The 27,023-nt window shown below is 38.6% G+C and overlaps 1 protein-coding gene across 1 annotated transcript in view; it reads right to left on the reverse strand.

Moving 5' to 3' along the window:
- Positions 1–1,593: 1,593 nt before the first annotated feature.
- The window catches only part of LOC117335098 (neuropeptide receptor 15-like), a 68,624-nt gene continuing 43,194 nt past the window's right edge, over positions 1,594–27,023 (reverse strand). Inside the window, exon 3 of the mRNA XM_033895019.1 lies at positions 1,594–4,369. Within this exon, the coding sequence (XP_033750910.1) occupies positions 3,658–4,369 (712 nt within the window). The 3' untranslated portion in view covers positions 1,594–3,657. The remainder of the gene's footprint in view (positions 4,370–27,023) is intronic.

Genomic DNA, 27,023 nt, shown 5'->3' on the forward strand with positions numbered 1-27,023 from the left:
TATCCAATTCTTAGTTTAACAACCTATTTACTTGCATGTTTTGAGCAATTATTACAAATACCGATATTATACAATTATTGCCCTCGTTCCGGGTTGACATGAATATTTGACCACCCGAGAGGTGTCATGTCACCCGAGGGCGTAGCCCGAGGGTGACATGACACCTCAAGGGTGGGCAAATATTCATGTCAACCCGGAACAAGGGCAGTAATTGTTTTATTATACCGAAAAAAACATAAGTGAATCAATTTTGGTATCAATAAGTTTATTTATTACTAGACTATCAACAGTTTTTAAGAAAATTTATTTCATTAATTCATCAACTATTCAACAAATGCTCAATTGTAATCAACCTATAGCCATAGGATTCTAACCTGACCACTGATGTCTATACTCATTTTGTTCAATGTGTATTTCTTCAAACCATATTTTAGACTGTTCAACGAAGATCGTTTAAGAGGTACCCCATCGTCTTTCTGGGCCCCGGCATAAAATTCTCCCAGTCGAACGTTCTATGTATGGACGTCGAAGTTTTCAAAATCCTTTGGTCTACCTGTTGCAGATAGGAAATGTATAAAGGAATCCACGTCCCCATTGATGACCCTTTTGGTGTTTTTAGAATCCTTTTCTTGCAATAATTTCGCCATTTCCTCCACTGTTGGCAGACGATAGCGTCCGCCGGCAGCCATTGTTGTTATCGAGCAGAATACTCGGAACTCCTCTGATTCGACTACTTTTGAAGACGTTACGGAAGAGAGTTCCGAGTTGGGGCTCACGAGAGGGTGACATAACGATTTTGGAGGGCTCACGAGAGGGTGACATTATGATATTCAGAGGGTGACATGATGTTTCGAAAGCGACAGCAAGTAAATAATGAATTATTTGGAAATTTGTGGTTGACACAACGAATGTTTTTAATCACGTGACATGGTTTTCACTAATTAGAAGCTGTGATACAAGTCTGAGGTATAATAAAATAAATTAAGGGAAGGAACGGTTGCAATTTGCTGCATGTCATATTCTAATTTGATGTTTAGAAAATGTCAATGTGTTTGACACTTATTTAAAATATAACACTACAAATTATGATTTATTGAAATATGTTTTGCCTCCATCCGCTCCGTGCTTTAGGATCATTGACGAGACCCAGGAGGACACACATCTGGAGGCTATCCAAAACATCACTGACAGGTTCCAGAAGGACAAAACGGCTGTATAATATCCCTAATATTACTGACAGGTCCAACAGCTGTATGATGTCCATAATATTACTGGCAGGTCCAACAAGGACGAAAAAGCTGTATGATGTCCCTAATATTACTGGCAAGTCCAACAAGGACGAAATAGCTGTATGATGTAGTCTTTGCTTTGACTCCATTGTATATTTGTGTGGAAACGTGATACGATATTGTATTTATTTTATGCAACCTGCCGTTTATTTTGCAAACAAAGTCGAAGTTATGTCTATTTTTGTGAAGATTATTTACAGTAAAGATACGTACAATTTTACGGCACAAGCAACAAGTTAGTTTGTGATTCCCGTGCATGGTGAATGTTATACACTTTGGAAGAAGGAAATTCGAAAACGAAGCATGATTTTACATTACAAATTGGTTGTTTATTTGAAACGTATCCACACCTCGATGAGATAATTCCAGCATTTAACATCACAGTAGATGTAAATCTATCACAATTAAATGAAACCCATGTCATTGGTGTCGATACATATTCATCAACTCTATGATAATTTTCGGTTTTACATCCGTTTCCTGTAATTATACACAACATATCACAATTAAAATAAAATCATTAATTTGATGTTTTTGATGTTTAAACATCAATGAATGAATATTTACCAATAATCAACACTATTTTCACTGAAGTATGAAAATAGCAAATATTTCACACAAGACCAGAATGAGCATGTGGCTCAGGGCTAGAACAAGCGGGCGGAAATGTTTTCCGTGGCGACGTCCGCTTTGTCACAGTATGTATGTCGTTACTCCGTAACAGCCGTGGTACTATTGTCGATCTTTGATATGCTCATTAAGATACCCTATCGTCATTGTAGGACTGGGGACCAAAACGTCGGGTGTATTGAGATTTTCTCTATAATTAGCATCGATTTTATCAGCTTCCTAGTATACACATCATTTTGAAATACATCTTCAGGCACCAGCCTTATGCTTCGTTGGTCACGTCCTTCTCAATATGCAAATTTGCGCAAAATAAATCGATTCATGATCAAACGTATAGCGTCATAAAACCCCTATCAATACAACTATTTTGATTCCAGAACAGTGATGACGATTAAAAATACGAAATCGCTTGGTGTTTGTTTGTTTGTTTGTTTTTTTTACTGATGTACGAATTGCTCAAAATATGCACAATATATATCAAACCTTTATTTACCGTACATGTAACATACAGTTCTGGAAAGAGATTTTGTAAAGTACATGACTTGCGTTTCCTATCCATTGTTACAATCCAGTATAATATCAGCACGAATAATAAATGCAGCGACCATATAATAACATCTTAAAATCTTTTTATCATTAACAACGAGAAAGTTGGTTTCTATTCCTTTTAGGAAGCTCTACTGATGTTCTAATAACGTAACCAGTAGGGATAGCTTCCAACTTGGCTGTGTGATTATCGTGATGACTTAAATTCACCATAAAAAATCCCTATTAAAATGTCACCATTTTGTAGTTGATCGAATAAGATGTCAAAAATTACGCTTATTGCATTTACTCTACGAAAACCTATCCTGTCTTAAAATAGCAAATCAATAGAAAATTATTAAAATTATCTTATTCGGGATTCCATACTGTCAAACGTCTGTCAAACGCTTGTCATCTATGTATTTGTTTCTTGTTTAAAAAAAACGGATGTAAATTTAACAGCCTATTCGGTAATGTTGATTTTTCATTTATTGTTTATATTTATCATCATTTATCACGATCAATTTTTACTACGAAATATTCGTGTATCGCAGATATTATTACTCTGTTGAATAGTGAACGACAGTTTCATTAAAATATAAATATTAAACACGTAAATATCATTTTCAAAGACAAACATAGCACAAAATACCGTAATGTTTTTCATATTTCAATTACAAGGGCTAACATCTGTTCCTTAAATTGCTGAATATTATCAAAATATCGATATGTATGGAAGCGGCCGCCTCTGTTGCCTTTTCTCATTTTAAATTCCTTATAAAATATAATCATATTCATATATACAACTCTCTTTAACTACTGAGAGAAGATTATAGAGAGAACACAGTGTCTTCGACAATACATACAAATAGCGTTTGCATTGTAGGATTCACGCATAGATAATTGTCGCAACATGTTGACCATAATACCCATACTATCCAGCTCTGGTGACATTGGTATTTCTCAACACACATGCAGATATCGTCCAATATAAGAAGTGAATATGAGTTGTGGATTCTATTGAATACGCACCATGCACAGACATGTACAGTACTATTATAGAAGCAAGAGGGCACGGAATGCAAAAGAAGTACATGTACAGTGATGCAATGGACTAGTAAAACGTATCAATTATGAAGCATGAAGTTTGATAACAATGACGTCAAAGCTATCATTACAGTATCGAATCAAGAGTTGTTCGAAATTTAACAAATTATAATCTTGAAATAGTTGTTTTTGTTGTAGTGCTCACTTTTCGAGATAATCCGCGTGACTCAAAGGAGTCAAATCTTGCTCTGATATACTCCTTTCGCCGGTGACGCAAGCATAAGCAAAACAGACACTTCTTGAAGTTCCGTCGAAAGTTTTGACTAAATATGCTGTACAGTACCGGGTTGGCTGCGGAGTTTATATTGGCCACCACGGTTGTGAAAACTGCAAACGACCAGCTCATGTGGAAGGGCCGGTCAGCAAACATGTTATAGAATGTTAGCACCTGAGGGGCGGCGTAACACACTATGTACACCATAACACTGGCCACTAGCATCTTAACCACACCCTTTCGCGCCTTAATCGTTTCTGCAGCTCGGTCCGTTTTACAGTTGTTCTCCTTCCGCATGTGAAACTTAGTACTAAGTTCATCAGTGCTGGCGTAAAGGCTTTTGCCGATCACGGCGTAAAGTGCTGTTTGTATACAAACCGGTACAAAATAGAACAGTGCAAATTCGGTGAACTTGAATATCTGAATGTCCCGGATATGGTTTGGGAAGACTATTTGACAGTATCCCGGTGGTATAACCTGGTTGTACATTGCTGTGGGTAATCCACATGCTATCGAAATGATCCACACTAACATGACAGCTATAGCGTTCTTACGTCTGTTACACAGTATCTGGGCCTTGATGGGGTGGACAATGGCCACAAACCTGTAACAAACAAAATCATAAACCATTAATAATATCAATAGAGGCATAATGTACCTCATTATAACAGGCTTCCCTTCTTAGGACTATAACATTGGAAATTATTGTCAAATTAGAAAGCAAAAAACAAACAAAACAAACAAACAAACAAACAAAAAACAAAAATGGACATATTAGATCAGGGATTAAGCAAAGAACCTTTGGGCACTCCGCCTTAAATAATTCAATTGGATTTTTAAGTCTTTTACAACCCGTATATAGCCATCTTACTTGGTGTTGGGCATATGTGTATGTATATGTATCAATCAAGTGATGTTTCTGATTCAGTATAAGCTTTGATATTTTAGATAATCTTGAAACTCTCTCTCTCAAAAAAAACCCCACTATTTTTCGTGGACATCACTGTCATATGATCCACCATAAGTTTGGTTTGGTGTCGCTATATCAGGTTTTGTGTCTCTATATTATATTTAATGTCTCTTTATCATGTTTAGTGCCTTTATATTATGTTTGGTGTCTCTATATCAGGTTTGGTGTCTCTATATCATGTTCGGTGTCTCTATATCAGGTTTGGTGTCTCTTTATTAGGTTTGGTGTCTCTATATCATGTTCGGTGTCTTTATATCATGTTCGGTGTCTCTATATCAGGTTTGGTGTCTCTATATCAGGTTTGGTGTCTCTATAATAGGTTTGGTGTCTCCATATAAGGTTTGATGTTTCTATATTAGGTTTGGTGTCTCTATATCAGGTTTGGTGTCTCTATATCATGTATGGTGTCTCTATATTATATTTAATGTCTCTATATCAGGTTTAATGTCTCTATATCAGGTTTGGTGTCGCTATGTTATGTTCGGTGTCTCTATATCAGGTTTGGTGTCTCTATATTAGGTTTGGTGTCTCTATATCATGTTTGGTGTCTCTATATCATGTTTGGTTTCTCTATATCAGGTTTGGTGTCTCTATATCATGTTCGGTGTCTCTATATCAGGTTTGGTGTCTCTATATTAGGTTTGGTGTCTCTATATCAGGTTTGGTGTCTCTATATCATGTTTGGTTTTTCTATATCATGTTCGGTGTCTCTATATCAGGTTTGACGTCTCTTTATTAGGTTTGGTGTCTCTATATTAGGTTTGGTGTCGCTATGTTATGTTCGGTGTCTCTATATCAGGTTTGGTGTCTCTATATCATGTTTGGTTTCTCTATATCAGGTTTGGTGTCTCTATATCATGTTCGGTGTCTCTATATCAGGTTTGGTGTCTCTATATTAGGTTTTGTGTCTCTATATTAGGTTTGGTGTCTGTATATCATGTTTGGTGTCTCTATATCATGTTTGGTGTCTCTATATCAGGTTTGATGTCTCTTTATTAGGTTTGGTGTCTGTATATCAGGTTTGGTGTCTCTATATCATGTTTGGTGTCTCTATATCAGGTTTTGTGTCTCTATATCAGGTTTGGTGTCTGTATATCAGGTTTGGTATCTCTATATCAGGTTTTGTGTCTCTATATTAGGTTTGGTGTCACTATATCATGTTTGGTTTCTCTATATCAGGTTTGACGTCTCTTTATTAGGTTTGATGTCTCCATATTAGGTTTGGTGTCTCTATAATAGGTTTGCTGTCTCTATATCAGGTTTAATGTCTCTATATCAGGTTTGGTGTCGCTATGTTATGTTCGGTGTCTCTATATCAGGTTTGGTGTCTCTATATCAGGTTTGGTGTCTCTATATCAGGTTTGGTGTCTCTATATCAGGTTTTGTGTCTCTATATCATGTTTGGTGTCTCTATATCAGGTTTGGTGTCTCTATATTAGGTTTGGTGTCTCTATATCAGGTTTGGTGTCTCTATATCATGTTCGGTGTCTCTATATCAGGTTTGGTGTCTCTATATTAGGTTTGGTGTCTCTATATCAGGTTTGGTGTCTCTATATCATGTTCGGTGTCTCTATATCAGGTTTGGTGTCTCTATATTAGGTTTGGTGTCTCTATATCATGTTTGGTGTCTCTATATCAGGTTTTGTGTCTCTATATTAGGTTTGGTGTCTCTATATTAGGTTTGGTGTCTCTATATCAGGTTTGGTGTCTCTATATCATGTTCGGTGTCTCTATATCAGGTTTGGTGTCTCTATATCATGTTTGGTGTCTCTATATCATGTTTGGTGTCTCTATATCAGGTTTGGTGTCTCTATATCATGTTTGGTGTCTCTATATCATGTTTGGTGTATTTATATCATGTTTGGTGTCTCTATATCAGGTTTAGCGTCTCTATATTAGGTTTGGTGTTTATATTAACTGAATATCAGCACAATGTTGAAATGACTTTCATATTAGCGTAATTTTTAGATTGTTCACTGAAAAAACTTATAACAGAACTAAATTATTTTGTCAGTATAGCATCTCTCTCTCTCTCTCTCTCTCTCTCTCTCTCTCTCTCTCTCTCTCTCTCTCTCTCAGATCAAACCGTCAAATCTGCTTCAGTTACCACATTGCATTTCAACAATTTATATGTTAGTAAAGATAAACATACACTTATAACATTTGTGAGCGTTCGCGCAATTGAAACAATTTTCGTTCGTGACCAAACCAATCTTTGAAATCAGTGCCGGTGACATAAAGAAACAGATCAAAGCATTAAATCGACCGTGACACCACCGGAAGTTGATAAAAAAGACATGCGATCAGTTCCCTAATCCGGATATATAATCCACAGCGATGCACGTAGCTATTGCTACAAAGAGCATTGCTTACAAAGAATTATAATAAAACACTAATTACTGTACGTTCAATTCGAATTTGTCAGCAACACTGATAATATATTTGAATTTCAATTGAGCGCTAAGATAGGATGAAACGACGTCAAAAAGAACCTTTACAAGTTTCTTCGACGGATCAATATAGAATAGTGATAGAAATGAAAACCAATTAGTATTGCTCAAACAACAAACAGTTCTTTTCTTGCGCAAGCCATTTCATTTATAAAACTGATGTAAATTGAATCAAATCAACAGAAGAGATAACTGATGCTTGTGTGTATAGAACGATCCTGTGTATCACCACTATCATTAGTGAACGTTATGGATTATGAATCAATTACATAGTTCACAGTTTACAGATGTATTTAAACCTTCAGTAATAGTATCTGTATTCTGGTAAGTCGAACATCTTCGCGAGAATGTTTTTCTCGATATTTCGACAGCAATTTTTAATCCGTACATAAACCTGGGGATACACTATTCCTTTAATGACGTGACGTTTCATCGAACACTCATCTAACATGTGATGTGGTTTCTTAGACAAACCTTAGCTAGTCGCTCAAATCGCATTTATCCATTGCAATATTATTTATCGATCATTAAAGAGATATGATAAGTTTAGACAGCTTGCGTCTTGTATAACCCCGGTATTCCGTCTGACATTTATGATACAGTTTATTTACATATTACTTTTACAATATCAATGTGTACAGTAAAGGCGGAAGAATGCCACTAGTTACACGTGAATCAAAAACAAGCATGTCATTCTAGGAAGTGCACTTTACTTTTATTTCAATGACAGATTCGCTTATGCAGAATAAAAAAAAAGTTATGTTAATTCAGATTTGCTTAGCAAAATTATCTCTGAAATGTTTATGTGTGATATTTCCGTGACTGGTATGATGTGGATTATGTCACCTTTATCAAACGGTGGTAAACAGATAAAGCATACCCCTAAATAAAGTAACAGATACATGCTGTCTTGACTAATGTGTTTGCATCTAAAGCCGTATACCACAACTGGTTTGTCCATTTACAATATAGGAACTCATCGGTGATACTAGGGGCACCGGACAGCTGTTTCGTCCTTCTAGGACTCGTCAATGAAGCCATGGGCATCACACAGTTGTTTCGTCCTTTAAGGACAATGTTTAAGGTGAAAGGGGCAGTCATGAACCCGACAATTTATCGTATTTCCTTTGCTTTTTGTTTTGTTTTGCATTCTTTTTTTATTTCATATATATCAGACGATCAAAAGCCGAAACAGAAATTAAATACTAATGTATTGTTAATCTGTGCCATTGTTCACGAGAATGAAACTGCCAGTCAAGGTAGAACAAATCTGTTGTTTGGTGCGGTTTTAAGTTCAATATTCGGCGGTACATGCAGTATATACTGTATGCATGAAGAAGTTATTCCATGGAAGTTTTATTTAATTCTTCACATTATCTAAGTTTCCCTCAAACGTTCCGTTGCCCTTGGCTATTGTAATACGAAGCGGAGTCGTTTTTGTCCAGACATAGTACTGTGGCGATCCTATATTATTCCCGATGACGATTCTACACATATCTCTGTTCACGAACTTAATATAAAAGTCCCTACAACAATGAGTCTTATGAATTTGTTACCCGCACCTCAACCATGTTTGGAATCTTTGACATGACCACGCGGTTTCTGTGCCTAATTTGTATTCTAGTCAGGAGATCATTCCTCTCTATGACGTATAAGCTCCCCTATCATTCTAATGAAGCTTTCGCGAACCATAGCGGTTTTGGCAGTTCGGGAAGATCTCCATTTCTTCATAACAACCTTGTTATATTCATGAGCTGGATGGGCAATAGTTCCGTCATTATAAGGGTCAGCGGCTGGACAAACATGTTTGTCACGTGACTGAGATACGCGATAAGGTACCACAATAAGAAATGGTTCGAGTGTTTCTCGTGGATAGATTTTTAGCGCGGATCAGGGATTTTCGTCATAGAGTTATTTCAGCAGAACATTTATAAGGAATTGAAGATACAAAATGTAAGATAATAGTTCTTGCATCCTGCTGAATATGTTGTCGTTGTACATTGGTACACGTCGGAAAAGCAGCATCATTTGCGATGTGGTATATATTGGATAGATATTGTCTTGTGTTTTAGCGCTGTGGTATATATTGGGTATATACATGTATTGTCTTGTGTATTGACGTTGTGGTATATATTGGATAGATATTGTCTTGTGTTTTAGCGCTGTTGTATATATTAGGTATATATATTGTCTTGTGTATTGACGTTGTGGTATATATTGGGTATATATTGTCTTGTGTATTGACGTTGTGGTATATATTGGGTATATATTGTCTTGTGTATTGACGTTGTGGTATATATTGGATAGATATTGTCTTGTGTTTTAGCGCTGTTGTATATATTAGGTATATATATTGTCTTGTGTATTGACGTTGTGGTATATATTGGGTATATATTGTCTTGTGTATTGACGCTGCGGTGTATATTGGGTATATATTGTCTAGTGTATTGACGCTATGGTATAGCTTGTCCATTTTGTTAATATGTGTCACTTAAACGTACAATGTAGTTTTGTTGATGAAATCCCAATGAATCAAATCAGATTAGCTTATGAAAAAAATCCTTGGTACAGTAAATGTACATACTGTATGCTTACTTATTTTTTTTATAAACAAATATAATTTATCATTGCGTGACATGACAGATGGAATCTGATTATGGGGAAAGCTTTAATCGCGGTTAACAATGTTAAACGTGAGTATCTTAACAAGGAATGCACGAGGAAGGATTATAATTAGGTTACAATCCAACATTTAGGGTTAGATACGCTGTATATTGACTTTAAACAAACATCCATATATAGAGAATATTTTATTGTCTGCATTTCAAAATAAACTGTTATATTTGCAGAATTGGGACACTTAATTCGTCCACAGTCCCTTAAGGGCATCTGACGTCATTCTCAAATGTAAAGTTCAACTTTAACAAGAAACAAATTCTTTCTCTCTCTCTCTCTCTTTTCTTTCTTTCTTTCTTTTATTCTTCCTTCATTCTTTTTCCTACAGTTTACCTACCAATATAATGACAGGAACAACTTTTGCTTTTTGAAGACGGTCCTTGTATATATGTTTAAGGGTATGATATAGATTTCGTTAAGGTTTTAGACGAAGCTTGTAAAGTACATGTATATTTTTCAGTGATGAAGCTACATGTACCACTTGACATTCTCGAGGACAATTCTAAGATCATAAGACAGACATCGAAATCAATACAATACATGGACTCTGGGACGAGATTTGGAGAAAAAAAGATTATATAACTATTTTTTTCATTTGAAGGGCTTGAGATCTGTCGAAAATCTAGTTAAATCAATCAGTTCTATGTGGGTTTAGACATTTCATGAATGTCGACATCTATTATCTAATAATATAATTACCAGGGGAGATATATTTGAAATAAGTCGGATACAGTTACGACTTTTCGTTTTCTACATCCCGTAAAACAAATCTTATTAAGTAACACGCCCTGACGTCTGGAGGACGAGTCGGACCTCGAAGTCAGACTAAGATATTACAGCTGCAAAAGACACTCGGCAAGACTCTTGTATGTAAACATATGACGTTACAGATAACAACAACCGACAAGAATCTTGTATGTCAATTTATGACGATACAGATAACGACACTCGGCAAGACTCTTGTATGTTAACTTTTGACGTTACAAATTACAATATTTACATTTCCACTGTGTGTTCTCTAATTGAAGGTTCTAACAAAATTAGCGTTTATTTAAGCATTGGACGGCTTTCAGTTGGCATTCATAGTCAATATGAATGCCAACTGGACAGAGGCAAATTCCATGAATCGCGCTAGCGCTTCATGTTGAATTTGCCTCTGTCCAGTTGGAATTGGAACTATCTGTTACGCTGTTACATCGATCATTCAGCTGTTTCGTCACTACGTATAACGAACGTAGAATACTGTTTCTTATGATTTTTTTCAAAGATTACGTTGAAAAATAGTTTTGAAATGTAAATATAAGAAATAATTGTTATTTTTTGTTGTTCACTGGTGTATGAACGGCATTTTTTGACCGATATTTCAACATGACGCGCTGACAAAAAATAGCAATTATTTCTTAAACAACCGACAAGAATCGTGTATGTTAACTTATGACGTTACAGATAACGACACTCGGCAAGACTCTTGTATGTTAACTTATGACGTTACAAATTACAACCACCGACAAGACTTTTGTATGTTAACTTATGACGTTACAGATAAGGACGCCATTCACGCCCGGAGTGGGTAAATAAAATTTGTTAATGAAAATACTTGTTTGAAAAAAAAAATAAAAATTAAAGTTTATTGCCATTGCGACATCAGAAATGCAATAGAGTGCTGTTACTTCATGATTACATTTCAGCTGAACATGTGTCCTTCCTAATAAAGACTATGAAGGTGCGTATCAAATCATCTTAAAAGTGCATATAGATTAATATTCTTTTTAAGGTCATCCTATCATGAGCAGAGCTGACAACATTGTACAATATACCAAGATGCAGACGTGTTCGCATGTTAGATGTAATACTGTGCTTATAACGAAATTGAGTTTCGTTGTTGTTTGTTATCTAAAGTAGGTCCGCCACAACACTGGTCCACTGATTGAGTCGTTATCGGTAGTTTACGAGGGCGTGTCCTGTAAAACACTGACTGTTACGTACTAGCATAGATTGGACAACGTTCGCTCCGTCGGCGTTGAATTTGACAAATTGATTAAAGATGTAAAGTGTAATATACGAACTGTATAGCACAAAACAGCAAGGTGTTTTATGACATGATGCATTCAAACAAGTACCTCAGAGAAAGAAAATGTTGACAGAATTGGAATTCGACGTGAACGCGAAAGGATAACAAACTGCCAGGAACAGGAAAATAAATATAAAAGAAGATTCACTACTCCGTAGACTGGATATAGGCATTTGTATTTAGTAGTTAACACACTGAGTTAAAATTTACCCGCGATATGATCGTAAAACGGCACGTGACAGAGAATATCACACCTTAGGTATTGATAGAGATATCACACACTAGGGGTGACAGAGATATCACGCCCTAGGTGTGACAGAGATATCACACCCTAGGGGTTGACAGAGATAGCACGCCCTAGGTGTGACAGAGATATCACACCCAAGGGATGACAAAGATATCACATCCTATGGAGTGACAGAGATATCACACCCTAGGGGATGACAGAGATAGCACGCCCTAGGGGTGACAGAGATATCACACCTTAGGTATTGATAGAGATATCACATCCTAGGGGTGACAGAGATAGCACGCCCTAGGGGTGACAGAGATATCACACCCTCGGGGGTGACAGAGATATCACACCCTACGGAGTGACAAATATATCACACCCTAGGGGATGACAGAGATAGCACGCCCTAGGGGTGACAGAGATATCACACCCTAGGAGTTGACAGAGATATCACACCCTAGGGGTAACAGAGATATTGCATCCTAGGGGTGACGGAGATATCACACCCTAGGGATTGACAGAGATATCACACCCTAGGGAGTGACAGAGAAATCACACCATAGGGGGGTGACAGATATATCACACCCTAGGGAGTGACAGAGAGATCACACCATAGGAGTGACAGAGATATCACACCCTAGGGGTGACAGAGATATCACACCATAGGGGTGACAGAGATATCACACCCAAGGGGATGACAGAGATATCACACCCTAGAGGGTGACAGAGATATCACACCCTAGGGGGTGACAGAGATATCACACCATAGGGGGTGACAGAGATATCACACCCTAGGGATGACAGAGATATCACACCCTAGGGATGACAGATATATCACACCCTAGAGGGTGACAGAGATATCACACCCTAGAGGGTGACAGAGATATCACACCATAGGGGGTGACAGAGATATCACACCCTAGGGAGTGACAGAGATATCACACCCTAAGGGGTGACAGAGATAACACACCCTAGGGGTGACAGAGATATCACACCCTAGGGGGTGACAGAGATATCACACCCTATGGATTGACAGAGATATCACACCCTAGGGAGTGACAGAGATATCACATCCTAGGGGGTGACAGAGATATCACATCCTAGGGGGTGACAGAGATATCACACCCTAGGGATTGACAGAGATATCACACCCTAGAGGGTGACAGAGATATCACCCCCTAGAGGGTGACAGAGATATCACACCCTAGGGAGTGACAGAGATATCACATCCTAGGGGGTGACAGAGATATCACATCCTAGGGGGTGACAGAGATATCACATCATAGGTAGTGACAGAGATATCACATCCTAGGGGGTGACAGAGATATCACACCCTAGGGAGTGACAGAGATATCACATCCTAGGGAGTGACAGAGATATTACACTCTAGGGGTTGACAGAGATATCACACCCTAGGGGTTGGCAGAGATATCACACCCTAGGGGTTGGCAGAGATATTACACCCTAGAGTTGACAGATATATCACACTCTAGGGGGTGACAGAGATATCACATCCTAGGGGTTGACAGAGATATCACACCCTAGGGGATGACAGAGATATCACATCCTAGGTAGTGACAGAGATATCACATCCTAGGGGGTGACAGAGATATCACATCCTAGGGAGTGACAGAGATATCACATCCTAGGTAGTGACAGAGATATCACATCCTAGGGGGTGACAGAGATATCACACCCTAGGGGTCGACAGAGATATCACACCCTGGGGATGACAGATATATCACACTCTAGGGGGTGACAGAGATATCACATCCTAGGGAGTGACAGAGATATCACATCCTAGGGAGTGACAGAGATATTACACCCTAGGGGTTGCAGAGAAATCAAACCCTAGGGGTTGACAGAGATATCACAACCTAAGGCATGACAGAGATATCACACCCTACGGGGATGACAGAGATATCACATCCTAGGGGATGACAGAGATATCACACCCGAGGGGTGACAGAGAAATCACACCCTAGGGAGTGACATGGAAATCACACCCTAGGGGTGACAGAGATATCACACCCTAGGGAGTGACATGGATATCACACCCTAGTGAGTAACAGAGATTTCACACCCTAGGGGATGACAGAGATATCACACCCTAGGGATGACAGATATATCACACTCTAGGGGGTGACAGAGTTATCACACTCTAGCGGTTGACAGAGATATCACACCCTAGGGGGTGACAGAGATATCACACCCTAGGGGTGACAGAGATATCACACCCTAGGGGTTGACAGAGATATCACATCCTAGGGGGTGACAGAGATATCACACCCTAGTGAGTAACAGAGATTTCACACCCTAGGGGTGACAGAGATATCACACCCTAGGGGTGACAGAGATATCACACTCTAGGGGTGACAGAGATATCACACTCTAGGGGTTGACAGAGATATCACACTCTAGGGGTGACAGAGATATCACACTCTAGGGGGTGACAGAGATATCACACCCTAGGGGTGACAGAGATATCACACTCTAGGGGTTGACAGAGATATCACACCCTAGGGGTTGACAGAGATATTACACCCTAGAGTTGACAGATATATCACACTCTAGGGGGTGACAGAGATATCACACCCTAGGGGTTGACAGAGATATTACACCCTAGAGTTGACAGATATATCACACTCTAGGGGGTGACAGAGATATCACACCCTAGGGGTTGACAGAGATATCACACCCTAGGGGTTGACAGAGATATCACACCCTAGAGTTGACAGATATATCACACTCTAGGGGGTGACAGAGATATCACATTCTAGGGGGTGACAGAGATATCACACCCTAGGGGTTGGCAGAGATATCACACCCTAGGGGTTGGCAGAGATATTACACCCTAGAGTTGACAGATATATTACACCCTAAGATGACAGAGATATCACGTGATAGGGGTGACAGAGATGTCACACCTCAGGGGTGACAGAGATATCACACGCTAGGGGTAACAGGGATATCACACCATAGCGGTTACAGAAATATCACACTCTAAGGAGTGACAGAGACATCAAAAATCTTAAACAATTAAATTGGAGAGAGTAAGAGATGATTCGCGAGTCCATATCTCAGGTTTGTATTACGGGTGATTCGAGAATTCGGAGGTTAGGTTTGTATTACTGGTGATTCGAGAATCCGGAAGTTACATGTAGGTTTGTATTATTGGTGATTCGAGACGACAAGGTTAGGTTTGTATTACGGGTGATTCGAGAATCCGGAGGTTAGGTTTGTATTACGGGTGATTCGAGAATCTGGAGGTTAGGTTTGTATTACGGTTGATTCGAGAATCCGGAAGTTAGATTTGTATTACGGGTGATTCGAGAATCTGGAGGTTAGGTTTGTATTACGGTTGATTCGAGAATCCGGAGGTTAGATTTGTATTACGGTTGATTCGAGAATCCGGAGGTTAGGTTTGTATTACTGGTGATTCGAGAATCCGGAGGTTAGATTTGTATTACGGGTGATTCGAGACTCCGGAGGTTAGGTTTGAAATACGTGTGATTCGAGAATCCGGAGGTTAGGTTTGTATTACGAGTGATTCGAGAATCCGGAGTTAGGTTTGTATTACGGGTGATTCGAGAATCCGGAGGTTACATGTAGGTTTGTATTACTGGTGATTCGAGACTCCGGAGGTTAGGTTTGTATAACGGGTGATTCGAGAATCCGGAGGTTAGGTTTGGATTAAGAGTGATTCGAGAATTCGGAGTTAGGTTTGTATTACGGGTGATTCGAGAATCCGGAGGTTAGGTTTGTATTACGGGTGATTCGAGAATCCGGAGGTTAGGTTTGTATTACTGGTGATTCGAGAATCCGGAGGTTAGATTTGTATTACGGTTGATTCGAGAATCCGGAGGTTAGGTTTGTATTACTGGTGATTCGAGAATCCGGAGGTTACATGTAGGTTTGTATTACTGGTGATTCGAGACTCCGGAGGTTAGGTTTGTATTACGGGTGATTCGAGAATCCGGAGGTTAGGTTTGTATAACTGGTGATTCGAGAATCCGGAGGTTACATGTAGGTTTGTATTACTGGTGATTCGAGACTCCGGAGGTTAGGTTTGTATAACGGGTGATTCGAGAATCCGGAGGTTAGGTTTGTATTACGGGTGATTCGAGACTCCGGAGGTTAGGTTTGAAATACGGGTGATTCGAGAATCCGGAGGTTAGATTTGTATTACGAGTGATTCGAGAATCCGGGGTTAGGTTTGTATTACGGGTGATTCGAGAATCCGGAGGTTACATGTAGGTTTGTATTACTGGTGATTCGAGACTCCGGAGGTTAGGTTTGTATAACGGGTGATTCGAGAATCCGGAGGTTAGGTTTGTATTACGAGTGCTTCGAGAATTCGGAGTTAGGTTTGTATTACGGGTGATTCGAGAATCCGGAGGTTAGGTTTGTATTACGGGTGATTCGAGAATCCGGAGGTTAGATTTGTATTACTGGTGATTCGAGAATCCGGAGGTTAGATTTGTATTACGGTTGATTCGAGAATCCGGAGGTTAGGTTTGTATTACGGGTGATTCGAGAATCCGGAGGTTAGGTTTGTATTACGAGTGATTCGAGAATCCGGAGGTTAGGTTTGTTATAGATCCGGGTTTACGGGATTCGAGAATCCGGAGGTTACATGTAGGTTTGTATTACTGGTGATTCGAGACTCCGGAGGTTAGGTTTGTATAACGGGTGATTCGAGAATCCGGAGGTTAGGTTTGTATTACGAGTGATTCGAGAATTTGGAGTTAGGTTTGTATTACGGGTGATTCGAGAATCCGGACGTTAGGTTTGTATTACGGGTGATTCGAGAATCCGGAGGTTGGGTTTGTATTACGGGTGATTCGAGAATCCGGAGGTTAGATTTGTATTACTGGTGATTCGAGAATCCGGAGGTTAGATTTGTATTACGGTTGATTCGAGAATCCGGAGGTTAGGTTTGTATTACGGGTGATTCGAGAATCCGGAGGTTAGGTTTGTATTACTGGTGATTCGAGAATCCGGAGGTTACATGTAGGTTTGTATTACTGGTGATTCGAGACTCCGGAGGTTAGGTTTGTATAACGGGTGATTCGAGAATCCGGAGGTTAGGTTTGTATTACGGGTGATTCGAGACTCCGGAGGTTAGGTTTGAAATACGGGTGATTCGAGAATCCGGAGGTTAGATTTGTATTACGAGTGATTCGAGAATCCGGAGGTTAGGTTTGTATTACGAGTGATTCGAGAATCCGGAGGTTACATGTAGGTTTGTATTACTGGTGATTCGAGACTCCGGAGGTTAGGTTTGTATAACGGGTGATTCGAGAATCCGGAGGTTAGGTTTGTATTACGAGTGATTCGAGAATTCGGAGTTAAGTTTGTATTACGGGTGATTCGAGAATCCGGAGGTTAGGTTTGTATTACGGGTAATTCGAGAATCCGGAGGTTAGGTTTGTATTACGGGTGATTCGAATATCCGGAGGTTGGGTTTGTATTACGAGTGATTCGAGAATCCGGAGTTAGGTTTGTATTACGGGTGATTCGAGAATCCGGAGGTTAGGTTTGAGTAAGGGATGAATCGCGAGTCCAGATCTCAGGTCTGTTAATGATTAGCGAAACCCACGCAAACAGAAATGTGATCCCCATACACCTGTAATTGTTAATCAGGAGACAGTTATGGAAAGGTAACACTATTGTTGACTCGCTTATTAGCTTCAAACGAGGCATTTACGTATGTTAGATGTGTGAACAATTTATTGTATAACATACATGTACCTCTGTATAGAACGGTTCATTATATGAAGGTTCAGATTTCATGACAATGCGAACATTCAGAACAAACACACGCTCTGGTAGTGCATAATATCGTAGCCGATCGGCTAAATATACTAGTCTATGTATTCCACTCCGGTGACAGATACGGACAGTTCGATAAGATCGTCATGTTTCCAATTGAATGTGTTTTAAAGCAATGGCTACATTTATCATCGGCTTTTCAATTCATCGGTCTGAATCTGAAAGCGAGTATAAACAAGACCTCTTATACGGGGCCACGTGAACCTGAGATAGTGTGTTCAGGAGAGAATCAGGAATGTACTGTAGCTATCGCGAGAGGCGACCAAAGTGACCCCTACTTAATCAACAGTTTCTTTGTCGTCCTCTGCTAAGAAAACACAATATATCTCGGGTACCTCATGCTAAACACAACCGGTCATTCTAAGTTTCTATAGATAATCACATTATCTTGACATAACATCAAGTATTTACAGAGATCTATGAACCAAATCAAATTAAAAAATGATGGCAATACATTTCATCTGAAACGTTTGTCAATACTTTCAATCATATAATTTTCGGGAGAAACAAATTTTCGCGTAAAATGGCATGGAGTTTCTACATGAACATGTAACTGATTTCCTAGATGCGGGATATAGTAAAATTGAACTACAATATCCCTTCAACAGCAAACTTTATATTTTCCCGAATATGGCCTGTCTACAAACACAATCCACAGACTAAAGAAAACATGGAATTAGACTGACGTTCAGTCTGATTTCTAACGCAGTACAAACACTCTGAACGTACATGTAAAAGTCACACAGATAGTTCAATCGATGTCCAGGGGAAAATCTAAGATATTGAAACGCACCAAATCTCACAGAAGGCAATACAAAAAAAATGGGAAAATAAAAAATGAAATAATCTGATTAACTATTCCCTGTGAACTTTCGATAATAAAAGTGCATGTGAAAATACCGATTCTATCTCGAACGTGCGTTCCACGAACAAAATTTTATTTTACAATTTCATTCCATGGGGGAAAGAGGTTTCTGGCTATAAGGCATGTTTGGTTTACGGCGACTCCGTGTCTCCTGTAAGAGTGGTGGTAGTGTATTCTGATGATGGCCGTTCGGTAAAGTAACGGACAGCACTAAGTAACAAGATATAACAAGTCCCAGGCAAGTGCACGTCCGTGTATACGACACATTCCAATCAAATACAAAGGACGATGAAAAGTATCCCGCGCTAAAGTCCTAAAGATTACTGAAATTGGTCGGACAAAGAGAGAGCCCTTCTGTGCGGTAAGCTTGGCTTGTTTTTTTTGTCTAGCGTCCTATTAACAGCCAGGGTCATTTAAGGACGTGTCAGGTTTTGGAGGTGGAGGAATGCCAGCCTACGGTCAGTACCTGGCAACTGCCCTACGTAGGTTTCGAACTCGTAACCCAGAGGTGGAGGGCTAGTGATAAAGTGTCGGGACACCTTAACCACTTGGCCACTTGCAATTGGCCACCGCGGCCCGTACGGTGAGCACATATGTTACAGTAAGACATCTTAAAATGTACCTTTCAGTTTTGCAGTATATTTTGCCGAAAAGGTTATCAAATTTTCTTAGCATACCCTTTCTTTTCCGTTTTTTTTTTTTTTTTTTTTTTTTTTTTTATTATTATTAATTTGCCTGTTTTCGAGATTTATCACTTAAACATTACAAAACTGGGAACCCTTTAAAATGAATATCTTTACCGAATACTCCGTTAAGATGGGTTCGAATATATATTTCATTCTGTAACACTTCTTGTGTTTCGGACGAAGAATGATCGAAACAAAACCCATTATTGACAGTCCGTGGACATCTTTCATTTTACTAGCTTTATTTGTTCTCTCTAAAATCCCTTGGTAACGATCTTTTTCAGCTCAATATATATATAGATGTATATTGGTCTGGCTGTCAGCATCCGCTAACCGAGGAACATCAGTCAAAATGACACCGAAAGTCAATATATATCGATTACATTCGGTACTTCCCGGTCTTATTCAATGTCTTGACGATAAGTCCATTGTAAATTGTATTAAAAATGTATTATACTCTAGTCATGTTACTCGCCGTTAATCCATTCTCAGTTTCAATGTAGACCAAAAACTGTCCGTTTTCCCGACATATTCTAAGTTATTCCAATGACACCTAAATTATGACGTGGAAGTTGTGAGCCTTTGATAAAGATGCAATTTTAAAGCATACGCTAGTAATGGCCTAGATAAGCACCCTCATTAGGCAAATTGTCGTGTAGATCTTGAAAGAATGTTGGACAAATATGACCACAGAAAGAGGATGTGTACTTTAAACAACAACATCACTTATTTATAAGTACACTCTGCCGAGACAAGCACGAAGTCTAACTGCAATATTTTGAATTTATATTACAACATTTATTTGCTGCAGTTTAGGTAATAAACAATTTTGAACCCTTCACGAACTGTTAAACTCGGCGTTGAGGCGTCATTCGCTGTGAGGTTTTGTTCATATTGAATGATCAAAACAGCCAGTTTATTTTCAACGTCAGAAACACTGCCTCGTGACATCCGCTTTTCAGCAATAAGAAGTAAATAATCACAGTCCATGTTATTCACAAAAACTAAGGAAAGCGTGTAATATTTTCTGCTGAACTTGCTACAAAATTTTGGAAGGTAAATCAGAAACGTAAACAAAACTGTTTTCCTCTGTCTTTGTATTTCTGTAATAGAAAGGAGCAATGAAAAATACTCTGTCCGCGCTATAGGGCTCAAACTAGCGACCTTTCGCTACTTTTAGCTACACTGTACCATTTTAGCACGGCGCCGTATTGGTAATTTACCCACAATGTCTTTACATATTGCTTCACCGGTACAGCTTCAAGTACAGCCTCAATAGCCCCTAGGGACCGCGATGGCCGAGTGGTTAAGGTGTCCCCACACTTTATCTCTAGCCCTCCACCTCTGAGTTGCGAGTTTTTCTTGGGGTACTCCATCTTTCCTCCACCTCCAAAACCAGGCATGTCCTTAAAAGCACGTTAATCAAAATAAATAATAAACCCATTAGCCAATGTTGTCCATCTTGATTTAACTGATAGAGTCGCTTGTGTCCACTTCATCAAATATCGATGTCAACTCGGGACTTCTCATTGATTTGGTATTACTGAATTAACTGTTAGATAAACATACCGGTCAGCTTTTAGTTTCCCATTGTCGTTTGTAAGCAGTGTTTTGATTGGTCGAAGCAGAAAAAGTGACATTTTTCAATAATGAAAAATGTCACTTTTATGGAATGAATATGTTTCGATATTTCACTGGTAAAAAGGTGATCAATTCATAAGTCCAGTGACGAAGAAATCTGATGCACTTTATTAAATCATTTTGAAATAATATTTTTTTTGACTTCTACCAAATTTTGAAGCATTTTTGTTTTTACATTCCTCTTCAGCTTGACAATGTTTGGACGCAAATTGAAATATGTTTTGTTTCAATTGGCGTTGATTTTGTCTCAAATTTAGCACAATATTTAATGAATATATATATTTTTGAATGTGAATCATATGTATATTATAAGAGAAAACAGTTTGGAAGTTTAATCTTTCCATCTGGATGTTTTTTTTCTGATTTCTATTATTTTCTGATAACTATTTCATTAGAACATATCGTTATAATACAATAACGGTTCAAGACAACACATACGCTTCCGTAAAACAGTTTTGAATCTTGTCAAGTGTTGCTTGGGGTACACTTAACTCGTGCACTGACAGCTGTTTGTACCGATATTCTAGGACTATGTCAGCCCTAAATCTGAGCTATTGCCATAACTTCACGTTCTGTACGTACTCTCGTCGGAGATGAAGTCGATGTCACAGAGATGAACTCTTCAGCAGCAATAAGCACACAAAAGGATTAACTTTCTAATTAACACTGTCCTAGATAAAGGGGATTATCAATATAGATCATTCTCTTATTGCCATAGCAACAGTACCGATATATATAAATCGTGTAGAGTTCCCGATACCTGGCATAGTTTTGCTGAAAAAGAAGTTAAACGGCCGTACAAAGCTTTTCACATTTTACACGAGATACTAGTTTAAAGTGATTACCTCCTATAGTCTACAGTCGTCAGTTTGTGATACTATAGTTGGTTGTACACAACTGAAAATATGAGTTGTAAAAGAGCGGGCTGATGTTAGCAGCGGATTCGTTATTCGTTATTTGGGATTCGAATAACGACTGGCAGCGGATTGGGATTCGAATCCCCAATAACGAATAACGAATCCGCTGCTAACTTCAGCCCGTTTTGTAAAAGTTGCCTCTAAAATAACAACACATACAATTTGTCAATATGATCATTCCGGACTATAAGATGGATTGTGTTCCTCAAATGACTTTTAAACCTCTAAGTCTGAGGATATCGCGGTGGCGTTGTCGGTCATAAGTACATAATTTCTCGTCTCGGTGTGAATTTTAAACATTCGTGTTTGTATATTACTTATCCTATTAGATACAATACATTATGTTTCCAACTGTTTGCTGATTGGTTTAGAAATATCATTAACTGTCGTACATTGTAATTGTGTTGTAACTGATCAAACATACTTTATTGCCACAAGGAAAAGCAATAGGATTGGGCATGAATTATCGCAAATTCTACCATGTTTGCTATGCAACGCCAGTTTTGATTGGTTTAAAACCATGTATTATTTTCCAATAATACACGCTCGTGCCAATAATACACGCTCGTGAGTCACGGCTGTTTTTATATATCTAAAATTCACCCGCTTCATAAAAGGTTAGGGTACCAAACGTATCGCAAAAGCGACATAAACAAAACGGTAACGTAACGAAAGCAAACGTATCTCAATCGTAATATAAACGCAACATTTCTTTGATGAAAGAAAACTGTCCATTATACAATGTACATGTCAACAATAAGTATTAGACAGGTGGTGAGAGGGTAATTGTATCGAACACATACACGCAGTTTGTCACATCAAAATGATTATGTCATTCATTATAATTAAGATAATCAATCGTCTTATACACGTATGTATGTGATATCCCAGACAGGAATTTCATATCGAGGAACTTTGACCATTAAACACGCTCTTCCAGGTTTTCATCAAAATAAGCAACAATAGCGGTTTCTTCTTTTTTTTCCCCCGATGTCGGCTACCAAAATACATCATATTCGGTCACATTTCATGTAATGCCGTCTAGTGTTTGTAAAATAGTCTAAAGGTTAGGATGATGAATAGGGAATTAATTACACGAGGAAAATAAATCGAATACGTTTGAAATCGGTTACACTCAAACCATGTTCCGGGAATAATTCAATAAGAGCGTGATCACGCGAGAGACGGCCGCTTTGTGAATATTGAGTCATCCGCACGAGATACTAATCTTACCCGTCTACTCTAATATGGGTCAGTTCATCGAAAATTCCTTTTCTCAGCGTCCTCTTTAGTTATCTTGACATTTGATAGACTGTCAATCTTAAGCACGTGATAGATATCAATACAGTAGGGATAAGTAGAAGCTGAATGAACGATCCTTTACTTGCTGAAATAAATGATGGGAAGCCTTCATATGTTGTCAAATCTCTCTACAAAGTTTTCAGTATCTACACGTCCTGAACTGTAATAAGTGTTTCAGTACCTACACGTCCTGAACTGTAATAAATGTTTCAGTACCTACACGTCCTGAACTGTATTAAGTGTTTCTGTACCTACACGTCCTGAACTGTAATAAGTGTTTCAGTACCTACACGTCCTGAACTGTAATAAGTGTTTCAGTATCTACACGTCCTGAACTGTAATAAGTGTTTCAGTACCTACACGTCCTGAACTGTATTAAGTGTTTCTGTACCTACACGTCCTGAACTGTAATAAGTGTTTCAGTACCTACACGTCCTGAACTGTAATAAGTGTTTCAGTATCTACACGTCCTGAACTGTAATAAGTGTTTCAGTACCTACACGTCCTGAACTGTAATAAGTGTTTCAGTACCTACACGTCCCTAACTGTAATAAGTGTTTCAGTACCTACACGTTCTGAACTGTAATAAGTGTTTCAGTATCTACACGTCCTGGACTGTAATAAGTGTTTCAGTACCTACACGTCCTGAAGTGTAATAAGTGTTTCAGTACCTACACGTCCTGAACTGTAATAAGTGTTTCAGTATCTACACGTCCTGAACTGTAGTAAGTATTTCAGTACCTACACGTCCTGAACTGTAATAAGTATTTCAGTATTTACACGTCCTGAATTGTAATTAGTGTTTCAGTACCTACACGTCCTGAACTGTAATAAGTGTTTCAGTATCTACACGTCCTGAACTGTAATACGTGTTTCAGTATCTACACGTCCTGAACTGTAATAAGTGTTTCAGTATTTACACGTCCTGAACTGTAATAAGTGTTTCAGTACCTACACGTCCTGAACTGTAATAAGTGATTCAGTACCTACACGTCCCTAACTGTAATAAGTGTTTCAGTACTTACACGTCCTGAACTGTAATAAGTGTTTACACGTCCTGAACTGTAATAAGTGTTTCAGTACCTACACGTCCTGAACTGTAATAAGTGTTTCAGTACCTACACGTCCTGAACTGTAATAAGTGTTTCAGTATCTACACGTCCTGAACTGTAATAAGTGTTTCAGTACCTACACGTCCTGAACTGTAATAAGGGTTTCAGTTTCTACACGTCCTGAACTGTAATAAGTGTTTCTGTACCTACACGTCCTGAACTGTAATAAGTGTTTCAGTACCTACACGTCCTGAACTGTAATAAGTGTTTCAGTACCTACACGTCCTGAACTGTGATAAGTGTTTCAGTACCTACACGTCCTAGACTGTAATAAGTGTTTCAGTACCTACACGTCCCTAACTGTAATAAGTGTTTCAGTACCTACACGTCCCTAACTGTAATAAGTGTTTCAGTACCTACACGTCCTGAACTGTAATAAGTGTTTCAGTACCTACACGTCCTGAACTGTAATAAGTGTTTCAGTACCTACACGTCCTGAACTGTAATAAGTGTTTTAGTATTGACACGTCCTGAACTGTAATAAGTATTTCAGTATCTACACGTCCTGAACTGTTATAAGTGTTTTTGTACCTACACGTCCTGAACTGTAATAAGTGTTTTAGTACCTACACGTCCTGAACTGTAATAAGTGTTTTAGTATTGACACGTCCTGAAGTGTAATAAGTGTTTCAGTATCTACACATCCTAGACTGTAATAAGTGTTCCAGTACCTACACGTCCCGAACTGTAATAAGTGTTTCTGTACCTACACGTCCTGAACTGTAATAAGTGTTTCAGTATCTACACGACCTGAACTGTAATAAGTGTTTCAGTATCTACACGTCCTGAACTGTAATAAGTGTTTCTGTATCTACACGTCCCTAACTGTAATAAGTGTTTCAGTATCTACACGTCCTGAACTGTAATAAGTGTTTCAGTACCTACACGTCCTGAACTGTAATAAGTGTTTCTGTACCTACACGTCCTGAACTGTAATAAGTGTTTCAGTATCTACACGTCCTGAACTGTAATAAGTGTTTCAGTACCTACACGTCCTGAACTGTAATAAGTGTTTCAGTACCTACACGTCCTGAACTGTAATAAGTGTTTCTGTATCTACACGTCCTGAACTGTAATAAGTGTTTCAGTATCTACACCCCCTGAACTGTAATAAGTGTTTCAGTATCTACACGTCCTGAACTGTAATAAGTGTTTCAGTGCCTACACGTCCTGAACTGTAATAAGTGTTTCAGTACCTACACGTCCTGAACTGTAATAAGTGTTTCAGTATCTACACGTCCTAGACTGTAATACGTATTTCAGTATCTACACGTCCTGAACTGTAGTAAGTGTTTCAGTATCTACACGTCCTAGACTGTAATAAGTGTTTCAGTGTCTACACGTCCTGAACTGTAATAATTGTTTCAGTACCTACACGTCCTGAACTGTAATAAGTGTTTCTGTACCTACACGTCCTGAACTGTAATAAGTGTTTCAGTATCTACACGTCCTGAACTGTAATAAGTGTTTCTGTATCTACACGTCCTGAACTGTAATAAGTGTTTCTGTACCTACACGTCCTGAACTGTAATAAGTGTTTCAGTATCTACACGTCCTGAACTGTAATAAGTGTTTCAGTATCTACACGTCCTGAACTGTAATAAGTGTTTCAGTACCTACACGTCCTGAACTGTAATAAGTGTTTCAGTACCTACACGTCCCTAACTGTAATAAGTATTTCAGTATCTACACGTCCTGAACTGTAATAAGTGTTTCTGTATCTACACGTCCTGAACTGTAATAAGTGTTTCTGTACCTACACGTCCTGAACTGTAATAAGTGTTTCAGTACCTACACGTCCTAGACTGTAATAAGTGTTTCAGTACCTACACGTCCTGGACTGTAATAAGTGTTTCAGTATCTACACGCCCTGAACTGTAATAAGTGTTTCAGTACCTACACGTCCTGAACTGTAATAAGTGTTTCAGTACCTACACGTCCTGAACTGTAATAAGTGTTTCAGTACCTACACGTCCTGAACTGTAATAAGTGTTTCAGTACCTACACGTCCTGAACTGTAATAAGTGTTTCAGTATCTACACGTCCTGAACTGTAATAAGTGTTTCTGTACCTACACGTCCCTAACTGTAATAAGTGTTTCAGTGTCTACACGTCCTGAACTGTAATAAGTGTTTCAGTGTCTACACGTCCCTAACTGTAATAAGTGTTTCTGTACCTACACGTCCCTAACTGTAATAAGTGTTTCAGTAACTACACGTCCCTAACTGTAATAAGTGTTTCTGTACCTACACGTCCCTAACTGTAATAAGTGTTTCAGTACCTACACGTCCCTAACTGTAATAAGTGTTTCTGTATCTACACGTCCTGAACTGTAATAAGTGTTTCAGTATTTACACGTCCTGAACTGTAATAAGTGTTTCAGTACCTACACGTCCTGAACTGTAATAAGTGTTTCAGTACCTACACGTCCTGAACTGTAATAAGTGTTTCAGTATTTACACGTCCTGAACTGTAATAGACGCTATGAAATACGTCCGTCA

Source organism: Pecten maximus, chromosome 9, assembly GCF_902652985.1.
Source record: "Pecten maximus chromosome 9, xPecMax1.1, whole genome shotgun sequence".
Taxonomy (NCBI): Eukaryota; Metazoa; Mollusca; class Bivalvia; order Pectinida; family Pectinidae; genus Pecten; species Pecten maximus.